The sequence below is a fragment of the Rhea americana genome, unplaced genomic scaffold, assembly GCF_003343005.1.
Source record: "Rhea americana isolate MKP2758 unplaced genomic scaffold, rheAme1 scaffold_16, whole genome shotgun sequence".
In the NCBI taxonomy this organism is placed as follows: Eukaryota; Metazoa; Chordata; class Aves; order Rheiformes; family Rheidae; genus Rhea; species Rhea americana.
In genome coordinates, this window is record NW_028185705.1 from 5,907,746 (window position 1) to 5,933,106 (window position 25,361).

Genomic DNA, 25,361 nt, shown 5'->3' on the forward strand with positions numbered 1-25,361 from the left:
ATCTTCTGTACTCYGTGTGAAATATAAACACTTAATGTTTGCAATTACAGTGAATGGAGCTGGCCTTGCAATGGCAACTTGTGATATAATATACTTGAATGGTGGAAAGCCAGCCAACTTCCTGGACCTCGGTGGAGGTGTGAAAGAAGCACAAGTGTACCAGGCATTCAAACTGCTGACTGCCGATCCAAAGGTAAAAAACCCAACACTGTTTTCAGGCAGGAAGCCTCCTATGCTGAAAGTATAGATAACAAGGTGAACAGAAATGAGTTACTAATGGGATGATCTGAGAGGGAAATGGTTTTGTGAGCCACTGGAATGACTTTTCTGTTCAGATCCGGTCTTGAGTAGATTCTTTGAGGATAGTTGGACAAAGAAATGCAGACATAGCGATGCTGGGCATTGCAATGTTTTGCTCTGAACGTTTGTCTCCTTAAATGGAATTTGTGGGAAGATACCGATGCTTCTGCTGTTATTCCTACTTGACAATGTAGTGGCACAGTAGAGTGGAAAGGAAAACATAAGCTAAGCAAATAGCAAATTCTAAAGGCTGATTTGTGCTCTTTTCAGCTCTGGGTTTGTAAAATATCTGGTTCTGCACTACAAGATAGAGTCAGTGTTTAATTAACATTCACTGCCTGGCATCCTAGCCAGGTTGGCTCTAACTCCTCTTCTGTAGATGGAGATGCAGTTGTCCTTTTCTTTTGAAACAACAGGAGAAGACACTAGCTGGCTGTGTGCGTTGAGCAGAAGTTATTTCTGGAGATGCATGTTAGCATGCTGAGGTCACTGGGCCTCTTTAAGGACGGAAGCAGGACGATCTCTACGTGGAGAGTATTGATCAGGCATAGGCGTGGGAGCAGTGCCAGCTGACCAGCCTTGCCAACACAGGGTCATGCTTTTGTGTGTAGCTAGGACTTAAGTTGCCTACAGATTTTTGCTAATGAAAATCAGATACACATCTAAGAGCTTTGATTGTCCGATCTGACTTCTGGACCTAACTATCTCCACTGAGGTCCCAGTTTCAGTATTTTACTACTTTTGTGAATCTGGCTCTATCCTCTTTCTCAGCCTCAACTCCTCTTTCTCAYATTCATTGTATCTGTGGTACTAGTCCACCTAAATACCACCTTCCTGTAAGAATTGCATCATATACATCTTRAACAGCAGTAAGTGACAAAATACTGTGATTTTTTTTGAAATAGATGAGGATACTGTTTGCAGCAGAGTTCCAAGGCAAAACTTGAAAGAAAATCTACAATATTAAGTAAGCATTTATAGTATTTATATTGGAARCTCTGCCATTGTATTCTTGCATGTTTTCAAGGCATGTACATTGAAGGCTAAGCTATTCTAGGGAGAGTCATCTACAATATTTAAAACTTTTTCTGGAGTTTTTTTTCCTTAATATTCTTGTTGTTGGATAGTACTGATCTTTTCTCTCTAGAGATCTAGATGTGTGTGTCTAGAGGTCTAGATRTGTGTTCTATCCAAGGCTCAAAGGGACGGAGTTGTTTGTTTAATTCTAGTTAGTGATCTCACAAACTTTGAGTTGTTAACATGCCTTAAAGCACACAGGGCTAGAGAGTTAGAGAAGCAAGATATCTTGCCTGGAGCGAAAGAGAGGCAGGATGGGGCTTGAGAATCATGTTAGAAAATCTGACAGTTTCCTTCATAGTCTGATGCTAGTAGACGCAATTATGCTTGTTTTAATTTTTGTGATTTTAGCTTTTCTCAGGACTTTACACTAAGATCTGYTCCTATTTGTCTGTATTGTTCTGCAGTGTATGCTTAGTATGACAATATAGATTGGAMTGAGACATAATTTAGTTCTTAAAGCCTGTGTTAGATACAGCAATGGAGAAGCAGGTGAAGTAAAGTCTTAGATACATAACTTAGCTGATGATTATTACTGTGCTAAATAGTTTTTTTTTCTCCCTGCTACAGCACAAACAGCAGGTATTAATTTTGGTGATGAAATTTAAACAGTTTTAAAACAAAGACATTTCACTAGCTTCCCAACTATACAGTATCTGCATACCCAACATTGAATTTGTAAATGTATCCCCCTTCTATTCCAGATACTCTCACTGCTTAACATTAGCTGCTTTCCCCAGGCTTTGTGAAGCTAGTTCAGACACTGGGGCAAAGCAGTAAAAGGTAACATGGAAGGGAGCAGAAATCATCACTTTTGCCTGTAACTTGTGCAGCTGTAGGTGTGCCATTCTTGGCTTTCTGACTAGTCCTTGATGCAGAAGGCTTTAGCCTAAATGCCATATAACTAAATCCATATTCATTTACATTAGGAGTGCAAATATGCTGATATCCCTAGGAGACGGTAGCAGCTCTGGCAGTTACACCAGTCCAACATCAAAGCACTTGTACCTTTGCCTACTGCTCTGCAGTTTTACTATCAGTGCAAGTTTAGAATAAACATTTCATGTTTTATTTTGTTCGGTTCAGAACACATGGTAAATGTGTATCTGTTATTTTCTCTCCCCATGTAGTATGTCCATTAGCTTAGTGATAAACAGTAAGCTAATGGAATGAGTCTTCTTTTTTCTTAATATTGAGGTTTTTAATCCCAAGGGTCATTGTGGCTAATGCAACATTTGCAGTTTGCAGCTGGTCAGTAATTACTCTGCAACCTTTAACCTGATTCCCACTTTRTTTGAGAAGATGAAAATTTGCTCTTGGGAACTCCAAGGCCAATTAATTGTTGTAAATGTCTCCAAACAACACGGAGCCTCTGCAGAATGATTAAACTGAAAAAAAAAGTCTGCAGTGCTCTAATACGGAGTAGTAGTGACTTTTAGGTGTACTGAAATACGGCACTGGAAGTGTTAAGGGCATTGCAAGGGAAGAGGTCTTGCAGGAGGAAACGTTTAATTGCACTTTGAAATAGATCTCCCTTCTCTCTCTTTACTTGTCTTTAAAGCATCTATTTTTGTATTAAAGCAAAAAATACAGGTGTACTCTGATCTGATTTAGTGAAGCTGGGGCTATAGTTTGTGAGAAGAATAAAGATCTTTGGCCTGATTCTGGTTTAATCTGGCTGTTGTCAGTGTCTATAATTCTCTTAAAGTTTTGTTTGTTGCAGAAGGTTACTCCCAGGCTTTGGAATGGAAATGCTGCCTTTAGAGTCAGTGACCTTTTTACTCTCTGCCGGTCTTGTTTGCAGGCTGCCATATCCAATRCTTCCTAGGTCAGACAGGTCATTGCAATAGTTCTACATTCCTTTCTTTCAATAATCTAAATTCCAGAATCTCTTTTATTTCTTGCCTGTCTGGTTTCTCTGAGTTTGTGTGGTGCATCTGCTTTGGCAAAAAAAATGAACCGTCTTCTCTCTTTTCACGTAGTAACAGTAGAAGGGAAGAGAGCCTGGTCGTTGGTGTTGGAGCTGCTCAGAGGCACTGCAGGAACTTCAGTGCTCCTCTCTGTCCCACAGCCAGATAGAAGAGGTTTTCTTAAATGTTTCAGAGGTTGTGGGTGCTGAGTGCCTCTCTCCTAGATTCTGCAAGTGCTAGTTCAGAACTTCTCAATAGTGCCCTCGTCTTTGAGTACTCTCACATCGTCACCAAGCTCAACAGATGCTCATTTTATTCATGCTAAAGACCAAAACTGCTATAGCTACCATTTGACTGTAGAATTCTGCTGTTTCTGAAAGGCTAAAACTGAAAAAAAGTCAAWAAATCTGCTGTCCAGGACACTGACACTCAGTTGCCAGCTCCAGCTTTGGCCTGGAGCCATCCCGTGTAATTGACTCAAAGCATCTGCTCAAGCCTGATCTCTTGTTGTTTCCTATCCCTAACAGAAGCCTAAAATATGTACTTTATGTATTATGTTATGTAAGTAAAGCAAACTGAGCTGTAAGCAGGTTTGTTTTGCCTTTGACTGGCTCTAGTACTGAGCTGAACAACTGGTTGCAAATAGAGAGTAACACTAAAATAGAGGGGCTTAAATGCCAGAATTGTTGTTTGTTTSTGGGTTGTTTTTTTTGCCCCAAAGCTCATTTGACAGCCTTTTTTGAAACCTGTCAGTGATGACAGCAAAGATTAATCAAATCAATTGATGTTAATGAGTGTTTGCTTGTCATATAGGCATAAAACTGAACTGACAGATTGACAAACGTTTCTCTTGAAAAAATATTCTATATTGGCATCTGTTAACTCATATACAAAGAATAATTAATATCAAACACAAGGAAAGTTTTATTTGTTTTTTCCTTTAGCCATCCTGTTTTTCAAACTCAGATTATTGTTCTATGAATGTGGAATAAGCATTCTTATTCCTGTCACTTGGCTGAGCCTGTTTGCTTATGTCAGATGCATCTCTCTGTCCACTGCAGTGATGGGAAAAATAATGGCACTGATGTGTCTTGCCATTAAGTTGTGTGCAAAGCAGAGGTCTTAGGGCTTTTCATTTTCCAGGCATCTGAAAGAGTGAACAGAATCCTGAAAGAGGGTATCATTAAATCATAATTTTGCAATTCACTTTTTTCCAGCTGTGCTTGGTGTGAAAGTAATACAGTTTATCCTTCGTTGTTATATAAGACAGTTTTATCATTGGTTTATCCTTTGATAAACTGCTTGAGGGACTTTTAGTATTAGTCGTCTTTAAGTTGCAGTCCTTTGCTCTTTCTACTAAGAGAAAAGATCTGTGATATTCATTCCTGAGTTTTCAGAAATAAAAATAAATGCTGCCAATTTATTTGGTCTTTAYTTTGGGTGAGCTAATCAGTTCAGTTAAGACAATTCCAAAAGTCTGCAAACATTCAGGCAGTTGAGAGTGTAGTAATTCCATCCGTGTATTTCTGGACTTTTCCCTGTTCCTCCCTATTACTCAGAACAAAGAGCTTCCCCCATTTTTAGCGGAAAGGAGCTCTCTTAAGCTTGCTTTCTGACTGTAGACTATAAAGCTTGAGACTTTTTTCCTGGAAATTGTGCAAAAACCTGTCTTGTTTGGTGGCTCTGTGCCTCATGTTTGACTGTTGTGTTAGAAACCTTTTAGCTCTTCCGAGCCAAAAAGGGTTTTTGGCAGTTAGGCATTTCTTGTCAGACACAGCCAGAAGAATTACCGTGTTCCCAACCAGTGCGCAGCCTGCCTGCTGACAGGGGTCAGGCAGCGAGGAAGGAGAAGAGAGCCTGGAAGGGAGCAGAGAGGAAGGTTGTTTCATGATGTTCCTGATCCAAGATTGGGCACTGAGATAATATCACAGCAAATATAAATAAAAATAACATAGGCAGCCCCACTGTGAGAGCAGACAGTTTGCACCGCTATGTAATAGGATCTGCAGAGTCGTCATTGCAATATTAGCCACGGTAATCAGTCAAGTCTGTCTTGACACTGAAGAAGACCTGCAGCTTGGACACCAAAGGCAACATCTGTATGTAAACACACCTAGTTCATTAAATTTTCTTCTAGGGTTGCCTTTGCCTGTTGGTGAGTGTGGTTATTGTTGGTGCTGGATACTTCTGTGTAGAGGAGAAGGCTGTTTGTTGCTAGGGGTAGAAGAGCGGTAAGGTAACTTTTTTTTTCCCCCACTAGTAAGCTTTAGAAGTCATAATTAGATAATAGTACATAGAGTTGTTTTTTTTAAAAAAAAAAAAAAAAAAAATCAGTCTATCCTCATTTACCATGGTGGTAAATCCTGTCATAGTGCAATCTGGTAATGGATAATTTGTCGTACACCTGCATTTAACTGACTTACCTAGTAGTGGGTTAATTGGTGCTTTAAGAAAGCAAAGACTTAAAGCATTAGGGTCAGATAACCTTCTCTATCAGGTATGCAGCCTATGTTACTACATATGTAACAACAAAAAAAAGGTAAATAGCSTTCCGTTATATACATATTACAGAGTGTTAGCATCGCATTTGTTTGAGTTGTCAGATTGCATGCCATTTCAGGTAATGTAGAGGGAACGATTTTTTTATGTAGTCATTAGGAATCTTTTTGCTTTCTCATTCAGCTATCATGCACCCTTTACACACTTCATTACCCAGCTTTTCTTTATACAGCAGGAAAAGTCTTTGTCTTGTGCGTTTTTCTAATTCACACAAGAAGGTAAGGCRTGGTATGCTGTTCTGAGTACTTTTAAAGCTGTAGCTGGAGATTGTAGTGAAAAACGTCTGTATTATAGGCTACATGCCGACAATGCTAGATCTCTGAAAGTGGAAGCAATTCCRAAAATTTGAACTGTAATTAGAATTTTTAGATTTTTTTTCCCCCAGACTAGAGCACCAGCTAGCATACTGACATCAGTGGAAACCATCTCTCTCCTTCCCCTCCTTCCCTCTCCTGCTTCCCCACAAGCATCTCCTGTATGTGTTTTGGTAAGAGCTCTAAGTTTCAAGTTTACCAAAATTCAAAGAACCCAGTGGTTCTGCTGGCAGTAACTGCAAGTCCAGCACTCAAACCAGGGAACAGCCACCCCTTTGCAACTCTGGCTGGTGTCTGAAGGTAACGGCATGTGAAATTAATTAGTGGATGCTTGTGCAAGTTGAGGCTTGGACTGCTCTATTTTTTCCACCTCTCTTTTGTGAACTATGGGATATAATATTCCTCTACCATAAATGGCTGCTCTGAAGACTAATTAAAAATTATCTAGTCCATTAAGGAAATTAAGTGCTAAGGGAATGATAAAATTTTCCACTTTTTCTTTAATACATAGCTGTCTTTGTTCTTAGCATTATTTTTGCATAAGTGAAATRTTAAATTAAAAAAAAAAGTCATGATCAATAAAACCTGTTGGTTTTGTGTTGCAATTTTGACATTAGGATAAGGATTTCTAATAAATTGTTGGTATATAGTATGTAGTCTTCAAAGGCTTTAGTTGAGATATGTGAGAGGTAACTACAAAGAAGRAGGGAATAAATTATATGCTGTGTCTACTGGGGATAGGCAAGATGCAACAAGGTTTTAATGCAGCAAGGAAAGTTAGGTTAGATCTTTTGATAATTCTCTAGCAGAAAAGGTAGTTGAACCCTGCAGTAGTTTATCTAAGGAGTTTATAGTATATCCAGTGTTGCAGGTTTAAGAACAGACTAAACAAAAAAGTTTATTCAGGGTGTTTTAGGAAGAGTTGATCCTGCCGTGGGGCCAGTGAGAGGACTTGAGGCTGCTTTTTCCTGATTCTCTGAAAGTTCAGAAGAGAGTCCTGAGTCTAAAGCTGTGATTAKTAGTTTTATATAAGCAACAGCACTTTGGCTTTTGAAGCTTTTGAAAGGGTAAGATTACTATCATAGGATGACAGTTTTCAGAGACAGAAATGACCTATTAGAACACAGAAACACCTTGTAAAACTGGGAAGAGTTGACAAATGCATGCTCTATTTTCTGCCTGAGAAATTTGTACAAATGTTTTGCCTTTAACCAAGGATATTGAAGCACATCCACTTGGAAAGTGCTAACCCTTATAGTTCTTTTATAGATACCGGACATGAGGTTATAGAATTAATACAGAACTCTTCCAACGTATTTATCAATGCTGCGTTGATGAGGAAGTAGAGGCTAGTAGAAATCTAACAAGGATTTCTTCTAATATGCATCTGCATTTTTGCGGGAATGACTTTGAAATTATTACATGTCCTTTAGAGTGCATAAAGCATTGACAAGTCATTCTTTCATTTAAGCTTTTTCTAGATACTGATAACATATTGCCAACATTTATGAAAATATGAGGACTGTTACATTTTAAAAAACGTATATTTGAATTATCAGTATATATTTAAGATAAATGTATTTTTCAAGAGCRTATGTATTGTTGCACTCTAAATAAATATGATATATTTTAATACGAGTCTACCATTATTTTATAGGCACTAACAAGCCGAATGCCTTTTGGCATGGTAAAATCTGCTATGATGAATCTTAAAAAAATATGTATGAAAATAAACTTACTAAGAGAAAAACTTTCAAAGATTTTTTGTAATTACCTTTTTTGTAGTAGAATAGGGAAAATTACAAATGTATCCCTAAAAGATAAATGCTGAAAATTTTGAGAAGGAATCACAGCAGAAATTTGGCCATTAGGTTTGGAAGGATTTGTATTGAAGGAGACAGGAGATCTCTATATAACTAACTTTGACACTGGCACTGGGCAGACATCTTCATCTTTTCAGCTTACAATCTGCCTTATCCTGTTACGATAATTTTTATTAAGATATAATAGAGGAGAATTATGAGCTGTTATGCAGTCGGAGTTTGTTGTATATTCCTACCTGGTGTGGGCTACATTTGATTAGTGATAAGAATAATAAAGGATTTCTTTAAGCTTCTTTTTTCATTAGCGCTTGGGACTGGGGAGTCTGGAAGTCTCTGAGGTATCCAGTGTTTAGCAAGGATGGCCAAGTTTGCAGAAATGTTTGAGTTAAGAGAAATACATGATAACAGCTACAAGACTGCACATATCTTTTATTGTAATGTCATACTGCAGTATTACTCATGTCACTCAAAACCAGGTTCTGAAGTAAAGAGCATCGGGTAAAAATAGCAAGACAGCAGGAATACCTTACACTGGAAACTGCCTGGTTTTGTGCTTGGAGTAGCAGTGGTGGAGGTCACTCTGGTGAATAGCCATATATTGTTGACCAAGATCTGCATGAATTTCACTTACTTTAACTGCCATTTTTGGAAGCATTCCATTAGTATGACCACTGAAGTTTGTAACACTGGGGAAAATCTTTTATTATTTGAGCAAGAAAAATCTCCATCTTGTAAACCATGCATCATCATCTCTAATTGCCAAATGCCTGATGTCATATCTAGCACGTGCAGTATAATGTGTAGTTATGTTTATATGTGTTAGTATTGCCTATTTAAAGGAAATGCCATTATTAAAGGATTACACGCTTTTGTGATCTATTATCGTACTTCTTAAATTGCTTAGATTTTGAAATTTTATGTGAAACCTGAAACAATTTGGTAATTCATCTTGGTGAGATGAGTAATTTATTATGATGCTGTTTCTAGAGAATCCATTTAGCATGCTTATTGGGCAATGAAACACAAATCATTTGATAATATYGGTGGGAAATAATATATTAATAAAAGTTTTAGGTTTCTCTATTTACAGTACTCTATGGAGGAAATCACATATTTATTTCTAGTATTTTTAAGTGATTGGAGTTGTTATGGCTGTCTAGGAAAGTGTTTGTTCTTTCCATCAAAATGAAGGAATTTAGTCGTCTCACCTCTATCTGTTCCTGATGGAAATAGGTCTGGATGAAAAACTGTGCATCTTAAATAGCCCTTCATACCGGGTTAGGACATGCTCTTCTTGTGACAGGGAAATGAAAGTCAGCTGTTTTTACTTGTGATTTCAGAAGCACGCCTGATGGATGGAGCACAGGAGGCTAGAGCATAGATTAGCTGGTGATAAACTGATGATACATGATAAAATTAATAACCACTTTGCCCATTAGAAGATAATCTGTTACAGATCAAAGGGCCTGATTTTGCAAAGATTTTTAATGTAAAGATATGCCTTTACTTCATATAAAGGGGAGGAAGGATAGMAGGATATGATTTTTAAATAAGATCTTTATCTCTGAGCTGAAAAAATGGCCTAATATTGCAATGCTAGCTTCRGTGACGTGTTTATGGGGAAAGAGGGGAAAATTCACGAGTACAGGTAGTGCACTTGTCTCTGCTGTCACCACTGTCTTAYGCCAAACTTGCCCTCTGGTTTGCATCCTGGTTTAAGAAATAGATGCTGTATGTGGGCTTGTTCCAACCTATTACTATTACTTCCATGTACTCTCTGAAGTAAAGCTGGCACAGCTTTGACTTCTAGAGAAATTGAAACTTGATTAAGAATAATGTTGTGCAGGTCTGGCAAGTAGGTGGCTTTTAAACTCATTGGTGTCTTTTTAAGAAAAAGATCTGTTAGAACATCTACCCATTTCTATGGAAATGGGATTTTGACATGCAGTGTATTTTCTGTATTCCACTATATATGCCTTTTTAGCTTTATACTGTTGATTTAGGGAATGTATTCTTCTGGGGTGTGTGAACTTTGGTTTTAGAGCAGGGTATACTCCATCTTTCCAGTCAAAAGAATGTATTTAATTTATGTTTGAATAAGAAAAATATTCCTTGGCATGTGTTCATCCATTCATTTGCATAGCTGAGCACAGAATGATGAAAAGGCCGTGGAAGAGATGAAAATGATTTGAAATATGACTTAATGAAAGAGCAAAATTATTTCCTTCACTTGAATATCTGTTTTGTTTCAGGTGAGACTGAGTTATTTCACAGCCTCATTATTCATGCTCCGATTCAACAAGATATTCAAACCTGTTTCAAGTTTCAATATTTTATTATCTTTTATTCTGAGAGGGTGTGTAAAGCTAAAATAAATGACTATTCGCTTTTAAAGGATGTCATGTGCTTAAGTACTAGACAAATCAAGTCCTCATCCAGCACAAATGTGTAGTTATTACTCTTGTTGCTAGACGTAACAAAAAAGCTGTCCTGTTATAGGAAGACGCAGTCCTRTTTGTCAAAATATGTCCTCTTTTTTGTACCCCTAAATGTTTTACTGTYTTAGGCAGTCCCTGCAATAGGTTGCTTAGTATAAAATAGAAGAGTGGAGAGCTCGTCTCTCTTAGCGCTCACACTTGGCTTTTGAGAGCAATCTGCAGAAAACTTGATTATTCCTTCTCCCCCTGCCCAATTTGTTTATGGTTGTGGTTTGTGGCGGCGGGAGAAGAGGAGGGGAATATTCCTAAACCTGGGAATTCCTAACCCCGTGGGCATCAAACCACAGTTCTTTGACTTGCATGGAAGTTTGACTGGTTTAGATGGCTCCAATATACCTGTTATTAACCAGCAGTGGAGAATAGTAGGGAGATGAGTCTATGTAGAGCAGCCTGAGGGTGTAAGAGTTGCGATCTACAGAAATAACTACCTCAGCCCAATCCAAGCTTGGGGTCTGAGTCTATGAATATATCTGATTTTTGTGGACGTCACACTGTTATCGTCATGTACAACACTTTGACCATCCTTTTGTTCACTGTTTATATCAGAAATAGTGAACATTCTCATTCACTTGATCTTTCCATAACTGTTGCTTTAATTATGTGTGAAGTACTGAACTTAATTAACTTTTTGAATATTCTTTATGGTTCTAGTTAATATCTTTGGGGAGGGAAACAGTTTCCCTGAAACTGTTTTTACCTTTCCAGTCCAGCTTCAAAATTTATGTTTGTGTCTATTTTGCACTCCAAAATACAATAGTGGATTCTGGCTAACTTTGGCAAAAATAAAGAAGGAAATATCCTCCCACACGCCTCGACCCCTCCAAAGGTACCAAAATATATATTAGTTGGTATTCCTCTAAGACAGGCAGAGCATATTCAAGTTGATTGTTTTTCATTCAGTTTATCTGTTGGTTTCTTCATTAAACGTTTTCTGCTAATGCTCAGTGCTCTGGAAATCCTTATCCCTTTCTTATTAAGCTGGAAATTTAACAACATTTTACAAATATTGTGAATATCTTCACTTACACTTGTAGCTCTTCAGTCAGTATACAAGACAAGTCCATCCAAGAGACTCACTTCTATAGTTTTAAGTTGCATTTTGTTGCTTGCTGGGTGAGGGCGATGTGTTTAATTTGGAAATGTGACAGGTAGATTCATGAAATCTCTCCACTCACTGTGGAACAGTTCTTGTCCTGAAAGCATCTTTCCTACTGCTACTGTTAGTATTTTCAATTTTTCAGTGATTTATTCTGTCCTTTTGTGAAGGGATGTTTTATTTTTTTGTGGCCTCTATATTCAAATCCAACCTTTTAAAACATAACCTTCTAAAACATTGGAAGGGAAAGTAATTTTAAATTCCTGTGTTTAATAATGGGGAGGGAATTACATGTCTTAAAGTGACAGTGTGGGTTCATTTTTAAAATGTAGGCACAAAATCCAGTGAAAACTGAAATGACTAATTCAACCTTTGTCAGCATGGATTGATTAATTCCTACAAATCTGTAAACAAAAATTTGTTTATTTTTAAGCAAGTGAAGTGTGCTCGCATGGTAGCTGGAGAAGGTTAAGTACTTGATTCCGGTATGAATCTCTCTCACTGAATTTAGATGGAATTGTCTCTGSTGCTGAGGAAGCACCGGTGGACAGTTTGCAACCACACAGACAGCAATGGGCTCTAAGGGACTGGCAGGTAGCCTTGGGCTAGTAGCTACAAACTGGGCTACAACTGTCTTCTGGCATCAGTCACTAAGCTCCAAAAGCCTGTATAGACTCTGCTTCTATAGAGGAAATGTGAGTCCCAGTTTTCAGATGTTTTCCCACCCCCTGCTGTAAAACAGAATAGAAATAATAAGCTATCTTTTTGTAACAGTGATACCTAAGCAATAATCGAAATAGTTACTTTAACTGAAGGTGTTTTAACTGAAAGGGGGAAGGAGAGGCCTGGGTAGAAAATCCAAAGTTTTTAATGGAAACTGTAGATTTTTTTTATTAGGATGGCAGACTGTGCATTTCTTATAATAAAGAAGGCTTATTTTCTGGAGGAAAAAGAAATGTTTTTTAAGGAAAATGTTCAACCACTTTGAGCCCAGTGCCTTTGAAAATTCCAGTTAAAAGAAGATGATTACCTGTGTATGGAAAGACAGGTAATATCTAACCAAATAGGTTTTGCTAAAAATTCCAGAATAATTTGGATGTTTTTGGCAGGAAAAAAACACTAAATATAATAAAAAGATTTTTTTCAAGCAAAGAAAATAGAAGAGGTTGTTAAAAATAAGCTAACCTTACTTGCTACCATTTACTTATATGCTTTACTTATATAGTGTATTCTGTTTGGCAGAGTAGAGCATGCATAAGATAAATCAATGAAGAAAGTATGTTCTAGTAGGGCTCAAAAAAACCTCTGTTCTTTCTTTTTCACTTACATGCTTGTTCTACTCATCAGACAAGTAAGGGGAGGAAGAGAAAACTAGGATATTTTTTTCTTAATTTCTTGTAATCTCCCACAGTGAAATGCAAATGGCAGTGCGTATGTGTGAGCATCTGAATATGTATGTATGATTTATGCAAATCCAGTGTACATTTGCATGACCTTTTTTGAATGCAATACTGAGTGTTGCTGTACTTTAGAAACCATTTCTAATTTTATAACAATAAGCCCGAACAAACAARAGAGCTGCAGATTGCCAGATGTGCGGTCCCCGGGAGCGCGGGGCGGAAGAGCACTCCCCAAGGCAGAGGAGCAGCCTGCTCTGGTTGTCATGGCAGAGCATCACCGGCAGCCCCCGGGGAGCCGCTGAGTGCCTCAGATGCAAGCGCCGCAGCAGTCCTGCCGTTCAATTGCGTGTCCGATACGATGGCATTTGGGCTGACCGTGCAGGCCAGCGTTAGCCTYACCAGAAAGGGGAATGAAAACTCAATTACGCAGGCTCCTGCCAGATCGAGCTGYATTTACAGACGGGCTCCAGCTGAGAGTGCCGTGAAGCAAAGAGTTAACAAAACTCTGTCCTTTGGCGGTGTCGCACCAACTTTGTGATCAAAGCAGAAGACTTCAAATAAACTATAAATGGCTCTYGCAGACAGTAGATTTGGAATTAGTATATGAGGGAGGGGAGAAGTAAAAGCATCTCATTTAGAAAATAGATGAAATACATGCTTATATGCTATTGACAAGATTAAAATTGAAAAAATGATTTTTTTTTCCTTAACTAAATCTTGATTAAGCCACCCTTCTAGAATACTGTTACAAGGCTGTAACTGGCAAGCCTTAAAAAAAAAAGAAAAAGATAAAAAAAATCAATAATTGGGTAGAAATGAATGAATGTGCAGAGTCAATATTTTATAGTAGGTGATGAAAGCTGAATGCCTGATGCCCAGCAAATCATTTGATTTGAAGGTTTGGGACTGCAAAGCATGACTTCTCATTRAAGAAATATAAAAGAACAAATTACTATTTGCTGAAAAGTCACAGAAACCTTATCAGAATTGTTTAGTTCCTGCTGCTCCCTGGAGATTTTCCTCTTCAACCACTGATCGAGTGTGTGCTCTCTGAATGGTGAAGGATTTGCCTTTAATCAAAAATTTCATGGGGCCCTATACASTTGTTTTTGAATTTGTGTGTGTATATTACTTAGAAGAGAGTCTCAAATACATTTTTGTTTTTATGTAGTCTTACAAAATATGGAAGTAATTGAACTGAAGAGATAAAGTAAAAGCAATTTAAACAGAGACGGCGCCTACATTTCAGCAATGTTAGCTTATCTCCCTTAATAATGCTAAAAATGTGTTGTACTTCTGTAGGAAAAGCAGATGAGTTCAGCCTCCTGCTCAACCAGAAGAACAAATTTTCCCTTACTGACCACTGCAGGTTTTRGTGTTTTATCAAAGAACTTCATTCCTTTGTGGATATCTGCGATCACTCTCTAATTCCACGCCATTAGGTTGTGTCTAGGGAAGCAAGTGCACGACAGCTATAGTTTATCTGTTAGTTCCTTGGTGGTTACCCCTTCCTTCCCTCCCTTTGCACCAGCATTTGGCGAACACCCCAGTGAATGATTTCAGGGAGCTAAACTGGCAGAAGACTAAATCTGTTTAAAAAAAAAAAAAAAAAAAAGAAGACTTAGTTGACATAGTTTAGCACCCTGAACTGGTTTGTTGGAAGATGATGCTGGTTTAGGTCAGCTTAAAGGTCAGTCCTTCAGGCCTGAACAGGCCCCGCAGTGCTTCAGTCGTCTTGAAGTCAATGAAACTGCTTTCTAGTGTATCATTGTTCAGCGTAATCTTACCCCCCAAAAATCTGGTCCATAAAGCAAAAATAGTCATGTCATATTGTTGACGGGTTTGATGGTTTGTATATAAAAAGGACCTAATGATAAGCTRCCCAGCAAGAAACACAGAACTAGACGGTCATTGCTAGCCTACGTCTAGATTTGAATAGGCGTCGTTTCTTCRTTTCATAAATCATGAGTAGTCTGTGTACTACAAGTTTTGACTCAGATCCAAGAAAAATTGAGTTTTGTGTATATATGTGTATGTGTGGTAATGTATAATATATATATATGTATGTATGTGTGTGTGATATATGTATGTATATGTGCGTGTGCATAGAGAGAGATGCTTAATGCCTTCAGAAAGATAGATTTAAGCATAGACTGTAATTCTAGAGAGGTATTTTCTGCAGCTTGCTTTGATTGGTGATCAAATGTGTTGTACTTTACCACTTTGGTACCTTACACGGTGTTTCATTTATTTATTAGTCATACACTCCCTGGTTTCAATCAATGTGTATTCCTCCGTAGCGCCAATGTTCATGGCCACCAAACCTGCGTTATTCATAGTTCAGCTTTTAAAACTGGAGGGGAAGCTTTACATCTAATGCAGAKTTGATCTCAACAGAAACTAGTATTAGTGGCTGTGCTAGTGCAGTGCTGCCATTCAGTGCTGTGCGGTGTCATTTTTTGTCTCAATGATTAGGTTGAACAGTAGCAACCTGAGATTATCCCGGGGAGCCAACAAGAGTTCTCGGGTATAGAACAGGGAGTATAAATCAAACCTTATCTAAGTGGAGTGCCAACTTAATGGTCAAAATCTTCAGCAGCAGATAGAGCATGGAAGTACTTTTGTGTTATTTAGGAAATAGTGATTGTGACTGCTAAATAGCTTGTATTATTCCCTGACCTGGGTGCAGAGTTAACTGTTAAGCACTGATAAAGTCCCCCCATTCTCCCACTTCTTACAGTCAATGGTCCRAGAAGTCACAGTACCACTATCTCGATAGAGGAAGATAGTGTTAATCAGAAATAAGAGGCATTCGGAATCAAGCTGAAAGTGCTGTGAAGGTGGATTTTTTTTTCTCTCTCAAGAGAAGGGAAACTTCTTAGTGAAAATGATTGCATTATCTCCCTTCCTTCTCTGTTTCTGATGTGCTTTTATCAGCTGATTTTCTCCAAAATGAAATRCTTGAAATAAATTACCGTAATATGGGGAGGGGGAAACCTCTTCTGGTTTATTTTTCTGTTCCCAGCTGCATTATATCCACTTGTGTAGTTTTTAGTTGCTTTGGGGAACAACGCGTGGAGAAAATGGGGAGTTGGTTTGGAAGTCAAATTCTATACCCGCTTTGACCGCTATGGGGAGGGGTTGTTAAAAGCATTTGTCAGGACAGAACAGCTCTCGAGGCTTTAAGTAAAGCAGTGATTGCCCTGTCAGAGCGCTGAGGAACTTGGAACTTCACCGATTGATGCTTGACAGAATAATTAGAAAACTGTCACTGAAGTAACCACTCTGGTGTTCCCTAAAGAAATGTGCCTGTGCCAAGTGTGTGCTGTCCAAATCTAGAGGTTAAATGTTCAGTAAAACAAAACGTAGCATGTCACCAGAGAAAATTACTTCAAGCGTGCTGTGGAAGTGATGCTCCTCAAGCCCCTAAACAGTGACTGCACAGTTTATTGAACTTACCTGCTTTGATCCTGCTCATGTGTTCAAGAGCTTTTCAGCCTTGGAGTGTTGGTTATAACTTAGCAATGTATTACCTAACATTTTAGATAACATAGGGTCTGGAAGAGTTTGGAGCAAAAGGACTTAAAGCTGTAACGATGCTTTCCAGTTCTGGAAAGGTTTTACAGCATTTCTCCAACGTGTGTTTTTGCATATTTTCACTGATGTAAACAGATACAACTAATATCACATGCTTCTTTCTTTCTTTCTTAATCTGTGCCCGATATGGAGACCTGGATGTATTTTTCTGATTTCTGTCTGATTTTTTTTCTGATTTTAGATCTGGACTGGTTTGGAGGCTGAAGACTGCAGGAGAAGAGTTGTGATTTTAGGTTTTTTGTTTGGTTGGTTGCTTTTTTTAATGGTTTGGTCTCATTCTTCTGAGCATTAATTGTCTGTAGTGGGGCAAGTGTAGCCCACAGTTGAGATCTGTGCATGGAAAGATTGATCATAGTTGGTCTGAGTCAGTTCTGGAATTTCAATCTGACCTTCCAAGGAAGATCCCTCCAGGGATGAGTTTCTCACGTTGTAGAAGGTTAGGTTGTGCTTCTCATTTTTGGTGCGCTACAGCTGAATTTGTCTTCCTGTTGCTTCCTAGTAGTGGGCAAGGAGCTGAGAGGGGATCAAATGTAATCTTCATTTTCAACTTAATAGTTTGATGTGAAGATGTCAGGCACAGCTTCTGTACAGAACAGTGCTCAGGAATGGACTTAAAAGGTTTATCTTAAGCTAATTGGCMTGGGATAGTCAGTGTTGATGTTTCTGTTTGTTTTGCAGCACGGAGTTTATTTCTGGGTATAATGATATTTTCAGTTAATATTTTAATTGAACTGGTTATGAATTCTCTATAAAGTAAAGACAAAAAATAATCTGAGATTTGTATTGGTTGCATAAACTTTCCTAATGATTTGGAATACTATTGCAATATGTGCTTTATTTTTTCACTCTAATGCCTAAGATGAGTTTATATGTTCTAGTGGTTTCCTGATTACTTAAAAACTAAGGCTGAATCTTGAATCATACAGTTACTCCTCTAGATGTAAGAAAACTTGCTGGAATAAGTAAGAATGAAGGAGTTATCAGCACACAGGTTGCACTTTTCCACTTCAGCTTTGAAGCTGCTGAGACTGTTTGCAATGGTTCTGTCAATCAGAAGTGGAAGTGTTTTCTCTCCCCTCCCCTCCCTTTTTTTTTGAGCATTATAAATGTTGAAGGTCAGTGCTTCAACGGACTTAACAATAATTTTTAAATTTCTTTTTGCAGGGTTACAGATGAAATTTCAAAACTGTCAGAAGACGTTTATTTCCATGAACAGTGAAGGTCTTACTCATGGTTTAGTGGAATAGTTCTATTAGTTATAAATCTCCKGGTACTGGAGCATTAGTGCTGTTTTGCATTAATCTAACTAAAATCAGATTGGATTCTTAATACCCACACAGTTCTTTCTTCTGCAGAATGAGCTAAACTGATCTTTTACAGCYTAGTTGGTTTGGAAAGATTTCTGGAATTTTATTTCCAGCCTCTAGTTCGATACGTACTTTACCAACCTTGGAAATAGTGCGTACAAGTAATGCAGGTATGCGGTTATGTGCTAACGCATATACACAGTCTTACAACAGCGTTCACATAACTGTGTGAACTGTGAAGATAAATATTGCTTGTTGGCATTGTGACAGTTTGGGAGTGTGGAGTATATTTTCATAAACTGCAGATTCCTGTGTAGTCTTATTTTCCAAATAGTATTTGTGACTGTAATTTTTATAGTGTTTTACAGCTTCAGGTTTCCGTAGGTTGGATACAGTRTGGTTTAGCTCAGTTGGTTAGAGAGTGGTGCTGCTAATGCCAAGCTCGCGGGTTCAGTCCCTGTATGGGCTACACTGAGGGTTGGACTAGATGATCTCCAGAGGTCCCTTCCAACCTTACCATTCTMTGATTSTGTGATACAGTGAAACACTCGCTGTCCCCAGGATAAAGGTGGTTGGTGCAGCCACAGATAAAATAGACGTTTCAGTACAGTTTTTTTCCCCAAACCACCATTTAGATTTCAAAATAGTTTATAAACTGACTTTTCACTGACTTATAGATGCTGCATCAGTGACAGAATTGTTTCTATAGAAACTGGCTTCATCAAGAGGTCTAAACCAAAGAAATGGTATGAAATAAAATATTTAATGGTATGGATGTTATATCTTTATGATTACTGTCACTCATGGGGAGAATCCATGTAGTCCATGCTTATCTTTGGTGCCAGTGAGAGATGTTGTCACTCCAAACTCACAGCAATAAAATCTTTATAGCTTCTCACACAATCTTGTATTAATTTATATTCTCCTTTTTCTATCATACATACCAGCTTTCTGTGCATGTTCCACACACATTTTTATCATAACAATTTTAAGTAGCATTCTCTTATCTTGCTGCTATTCTTTAGTACAGAGTATTTAATGCTCTATCGTACTTTTCCTATGCTGACGTACAATAAATGTGTTCACACTTTCTTCTCTTGTTAATATTTTTAAAGAGCTGTTGTGAATTTTGACTGTATTTGGTAAATATGTGAAAGCAAACGTGGGAAAACTTTTATTTCCCATATTTTGAAATCATTACTATATAGGTTTTGATAAATTGGACAGAGGCATAAATACCTTCATTTTCTCCCTCTGTTAAAATTTTGAATAAATTAAAGAGAACAGCAAAATAGTTGAGGTAAGGGCTATGGGAAATATTAAAGCTCTCTGCAAGTGCAGCAAGGAAACAGGGATGGTGTTATTAATTTGAGGGTAAGATTTGTTTTTAATTGGTGTTTTGGGTCTTCTGTTGTGTTTTTAGAACTGTTAAACTTCTCCCTTCTAGAAGTGGCTTCTTGAAGGTTGCAGAGCCTGTGAGTTACGGGGGCAGAACCATTTCCCAGTCTTGTCTAYACGGTTTTCCTTCAGCTCCTTTTGGCACATTTTAGAGCTAATATTTTATATAATATTTTATAGTTAATCTCCTTATTTTTAGTTTTTATTGCAGGAAGTAAGAGGATAATTTTTCTTTATGCTTATTAATCCTTTTTCCCAGTCAACGCACACCACATTTCAGCCTTACATTAAAAGCAAGCCTTTTCAGTAAATTTCTAATTGAATACATTCATTTGGCATTCTAATAGCATGCCGGTTTGCACATGCTGTTGTCTGACAGGTAGCCCTGTTGCCTTCAGACTAGTACTTGTTGAGTGCCAATATAAATGAGTATGATAATAGTCTGATATTATGTCTAGCCTTTTGCTAAATGTAATGTAAACATTCTTCTGAATCTGCTGTGGTATTTTCCTCRAAGAAAATGATAGAGAAATAATAAAATCTTGCTCTTTTTTTGGTCATATCTGCAGCACTGAACCCTACAAAGATTTTTTTTTTTTTGAACTTAAGAAAATGACATTTTTTTTTCAAGTTGGGAATGCTCTATAAAACAGGTTATATTAGTCAGACTATGACAATAAGAAAAGAATTAGCCAGACTATGAGAGTAAGAAAAGAACGTAAAACTAATGTCCATTTAAAGGAAAAGAAAAAAAGAATGGTTGCCCTTTAAATGCTTGGGCTACCTGGATCAGGTACAGTCTGAATTAGAAGCATTTGCATAACAGACCTTTGAGTGAATATGGATTAATTTGATTGGCCACATCACAATTTGACTAAAAACACTTACTTTTTGCTCTTTTGTTTTGTTGGTTCCCAGAGGTGGTTGTGCAGGTACTTTACCATGGATGTGACTTTCCAAAGAACTAAAAAATAGTTTTGARGAAAGGTAATTTTTGCGTGCTGCACCACTTCTGTTCATAAACATACTTTCATGTGAGCTCTGTATTAGTTCAAAGAGCCATTAGAAAAGATCCACTGTCACTGTTCGCATTACAATACTGCATAGAAACCCTTGTTGAAAACAAGTTTGCTTATGCAGAACCCTAAAGTAAAGAACTCCCCCTTTCTTAAGAAGTTTGATCTAAACARGCAAAGTAGGAAAAGAGAGAGGGCTCTGGAAGAGCAAGAGTTTTCCAAGGTTGCAGGAAGCTCAGTGGCAGAGTATGTTGTTGCTTTTACAGAGAAACTAATTAAAACCCTTTTCATTGTGAGTTTTCTTTCCTGTTGATGTGCTGGATGAGGAAGGTTTGATACGACTTTTCTGTCAGGAAATTCTCAGAATTGACAAGAAAGGAGATTTTATTTATTAGTTTCCAAAACAAATAAATGCACATAAACACAAATAAACACTACTCTGTTTTGCAAAGCCAGAGAGAATCCCTGTAAAATGAAGTCACATTAATTTCATCTCAGCTGTCTGCTTTGTTGAAATAGTGGCCCTYGCAGAGAAGGTGGTTACTTCTGGAGATTTAATGCCCTGAACATTTACAAGCTAGCTGCTTAAGCAGGAACAAGTGAGGCATTAAGGCATTTCYTGGGAATTAATGACTGGCTGGGAGGAGTTGATGGCTCAAAGAATAGCTGAGGACCATTAACTTCCACTGGTTTTTAATCTTCAAAGACTGCCTTGTGCTGAGGTCATTATTGTTATTAGAAAATAAATATTGGGRGAGGGAGAGAGAGGGAGGATCATACAGACTTCTTAAATACATACTTTGAATGGTTCAGTAGCTCCCTGGGGTCTATCAGAAGTCATGCTAGGTGAGCAGTCACTACTGCTGTTAGCCTAAAGGGTTAGTAGTAGCTTCCCTGAACACACCCAGGGAAGGGTTCCAGCATTCAGCAGTGGTGGTCYCTACACTTCTGTGCTCAACAGCAAGGTGTAGGATGTTGCTTCCAGCTAGTCAGACTTGTTTTTCCATATGAAAAGGTATAAAAGTGGCCTTCTGGGTCTCAAAGATGAGAGAAAGCCTAAGTGACTTGCACTGCTGCTATTCACAATTTCTGGTGTTCAGGTAGAAGATTGGTGTCACTTGGAATAGAGGATGCACAGTGGTAATCAGAAACAGATGTTTCTAGCAATCTCCAAAATGCACTTCTTTTTATTTGCTGTTTGTACAATCATGTTTATTGTATAAACAGTATGTTACATCTTTACCATACTTTATGCTGTTACAGGGGTAATGTTAGCTGAAAATCAGCTTGTCTTTATTTTTGTCATTGTAGCACCTAGGGTTACAAAACTAAGCAAATTCACGAGCAAAACATTGGGGCTTTTTCTTCTTCATCTATTTTGGTGACGTTGAGCATAGCCTTTTGTATATGCATAGTTTTTTTTCTAGGTTTAACTTTCTTGTCTTAATCTCATGTCCTACCATTGCAGTGAGTTGTCAAGGGAGCAGCTTGTGGGTATACTGTTGATGGAGCATTTGTCTTTTGTGTATATGGGTTGCTGCTTTTAATCTTTAGGATCATGCTCTGTCACCCTTTTACTCTTAGTACCCTGAATTACTTGCAAATTCATGAATACTAAATTTTGCCAAGAAGTTCCCTGAGAATGTGCATTCCTTTATTCTAGATGGCATTTTGAGGTCAATGTTTCCAGCTTTCCCAGACAGGGTCAGAAAAAGAATTGGGAGAGATTTCTTTTGGTTTTGTACTTAGTTATCCCTGCTCTAAATTGGGATGCTTATATTCAGCACTCACTTAAGTCTATGGAAGTTTCTCTTTGGATTTTGGGAAGAACAACCAGATGAGGTTTTGGAGTGACAGACAGAAGCTACTGGCTCATTTTTCACCTTGTCTCAGCCAAGGAAACACCTGATATGTGCTGCAGTCAGTACATATTCATGCACCAGATCTATTTAGGGAAGTAAGATGCAGGATGCTCGAGACATGTATGAGCACTTTTGCAGAAGTGTGTGCGTAAATACCTTACCATTTCCAGAGGTTACAAACACAAGTATTTCACAAGTTTATTTTATCATTTTTTAACTATACTTTATTCATAATATTCACTTAGAACCTTGAAATTAAAGCTTTATTCCCAACTGATTTTGTCCTTTCCTRTTTGGCAAAATGATTTCTTTCCTGCCCCCTTTGTTTCTAATGAACCTTGAAATTACCATAGCCTTTTCAGTTTCCTTCTTGATGCACCACCATCATCACTATTACAGTAACTCTTCTAATTGTCTCTGTTTCTGTGCCTTTAAATATATACTCAGAGACATGCTAGATTAGATTTATTTTGCTTGCTTGAGAATACCTTTCGGTTTTCATTTTTGTTTTTAAAGTGYGTATTCTTCTTGCACTATGTTCAGTATCTACCATTCCAGTTCAACATTTCTAAACTCGGCTTTCATGTATACTTGAAGCACTTTAATGAGACGGACTTATTTTAAAAACTATGGGTCAACAGTTCGTCTAGTACAGCTTTACCAAAATGAATGCAGGTGAGCTCATTCTATACCCATAACTAGTTATCTGAGGGAAAGCCAAGAGATACCTACTCTTTCCTATAGCAATTCTAGTGCTCAGTATGTTAAAATGCATAGCAGTTATGCAAAACCGAGTCTGTATTTCCTCCCTGAGACACAGACTTTAAGAATAGGAAAGACCTTGAAAATCATCCAGCGTGACTTCCTGCCTAATATTGACTAATGATTGGTGCTTTGAGTTCAAAGTCCTGTGATTTAGTTAGCATCTATCTTTTTAAGAAAATTTTTTTAATATTGATATACATTCTTGGTTAGATTTGGAAGATCCTATGTACAGCTATAAGCTCTTCCATAGTTTATGTACTTTTATACTTGAGATTTCATTTTTCACCTTTTAATTTCCAGAGTTTCCATTTCTAATTGTAGTATGATGTTTGCTTCTCAAGTATTAGGTATCTTTACTCTGCATAGGCAAAAGTTATTCTATAATCTTTCATTTAGTAATGTAATAGATTTAATTTCTGAAGTCAAGTGAATTTTTGAGATTCCAGTTAACTCTTATGGTTCCTTTATCCATCTCCATTTTTTTGTCAAACATCTAAGAATGAGAGAGTTAAATGCAACTGCCCAGTCATTAGAAGACTCTAAGAGGAGAAATGACTGAGAGAGCCCCTCCTTCGTGGTCCATGTATATTGTACAGGAAGGAATATCTGAAATGGAAACTTACAGAGATGAAAGGAGAATGAGGGAAGATAACAAGAGCCAAATTTAAGTTAAAGAATTTTTTAACAGCTGTGCATAATACCGAGTTCTCTCCCAAGTGYGAAAAGGAGGCTGAAAGTCATCTTTTTGGTTCAGTCTGTAAAATTTGCCTCTTCTTGCTAAAACATTTTAAATGGAAGCCTTTACCACAAGTGAAAGATGAATTAATCAATTTAAGCCTAAGGCAAGACAAGGTGTATGTCAAGTTATAAGTTTTTGGTGAAAAGCTGTCTGCTGCTGTGGTTGATGTGTGCAAGTTGCATAGTAAGCTATGCAATGAAATTGAAAACTTAGAAATAAATACGTGTCTAGTGTTGAAAAGTGAATGAGACAGACTTGTAATGCCACTGAGTGCTCCCAGAAAAGAATTTTGCTTGTAGAAATGAAAAATTAATGAGAAACAAGCAACAACTTCAGCATCTTGTTATACTGAAGGAAACTACTACCCTTAGCTTTTTCGTAATTGGAAAACTAAAAGAGCTATCCAGAGCTCAATAAAATAGTCCTTGGTTCTTTACGGGTTTGCATGCAAGTCCCAACGCTCCCAGCTGTGTGCCACGCTTAATTGTGCTCGCGTCTGTTTTTTGATGCATGAATGGACAAACATGGTTTGGGGAGAAGGCTTATAAATACAGACTGTACAAGCGCAGGCCTGAAGATAACCCGGATGAGGGCACTGGATGGGCGCTTGTTCTAATATGTGCTAAATACAGCGGCTGTTTCAGAAGAATCCAGGCAGCCGGGTGACATCCATAGTCAGCAATACTTAAGGCAGAATTCCCTAGCCACTGTGAAAGTTTGTCCTGCCTATGCTACAGTCAATGATTTAAGCTATATTTTGGCTGAGGCAGTTGTCTGGTTTTGTGAGATGACAAGAAGTAGTTTCTTAGTTGTTCAGCTGTAAAATATTTGAAAGAATTTCAGTGCCTTCTTCGTGTGAACTGTTATTAACTGGGAGCATTCACAGCTCTCCCCATTAGATGGGTTTGTGGACTTCGTTTGTCAAATAATAAATGTGGGGCATAAAGGAGGGTTCCAATTCCCCAGTACTGTGTATAGTACAAGAGTTCATACAGATACAAATAGGACTTGTAAAGACTTGCTGGGTTTTAACGTGAAAGCTTTGAAAAGTAAAAATGATTCCAAAAGTAGTTTTGTAACTTTTGCATGACTTCTATACGGAAGGAAAAGGAGCAGAGCTACTCCCAGTGCAGAGCTACTTCAGCATTTTCTGCCAGTTCCAGTGCTCTCTAGAAGCCGCCATCGCAGCTGCAGCCATAAGAGGAAGYCAGTGATATTGGATTTGCTGAGGTCTTGGTAATCAAAACCTAGCAGGTGATTAACTGGACTACAGTTGTTTTGCAGGAAGGGAAATTTCATGGCAACTTGAAGTCCAGGCCTGAAGATAACTGAGATGATGACATTGAATGGATGCTTGTTCCAACAAGCTCTAAAAACAATGRCCATCTCAGAGGTGTAACTTTAGCCTAAGAATCCAGACGTCCTGGTGAGATTGGCATGTCATATCTCTGGTCTTGCCTTGGCATTTTGCTTTAAAAACCGTGCTGAGTAAGCCTTCTTTTGAAATACCAATATAGCAAGCTTTCTGGGCGCACAGTAGCCTATCCTTCAAGGAAAAGAATGTAGGATCCATAACCACAGCCATGAGCAAAAGCTTTACCAGTCTGGATCAGAACTGTCATCTCTGCTAGTCGTTACATCTTTGCCAGTGACCTTTGCCAGATGGCTGATTATAGGAGAAAGGTTAAAGAAACTCTGTA

General features: G+C 37.9%; 1 protein-coding gene across 1 annotated transcript in view; it reads left to right on the forward strand.

The window, feature by feature from the left end:
- SUCLG2 (succinate-CoA ligase GDP-forming subunit beta) overlaps positions 1–25,361 on the forward strand; it is a 220,509-nt gene that overhangs the window by 167,346 nt on the left and 27,802 nt on the right. Inside the window, exon 12 of the mRNA XM_085300009.1 lies at positions 51–193. Coding sequence (XP_085156135.1) covers positions 51–193 — 143 coding nt within the window. The remainder of the gene's footprint in view (positions 1–50; positions 194–25,361) is intronic.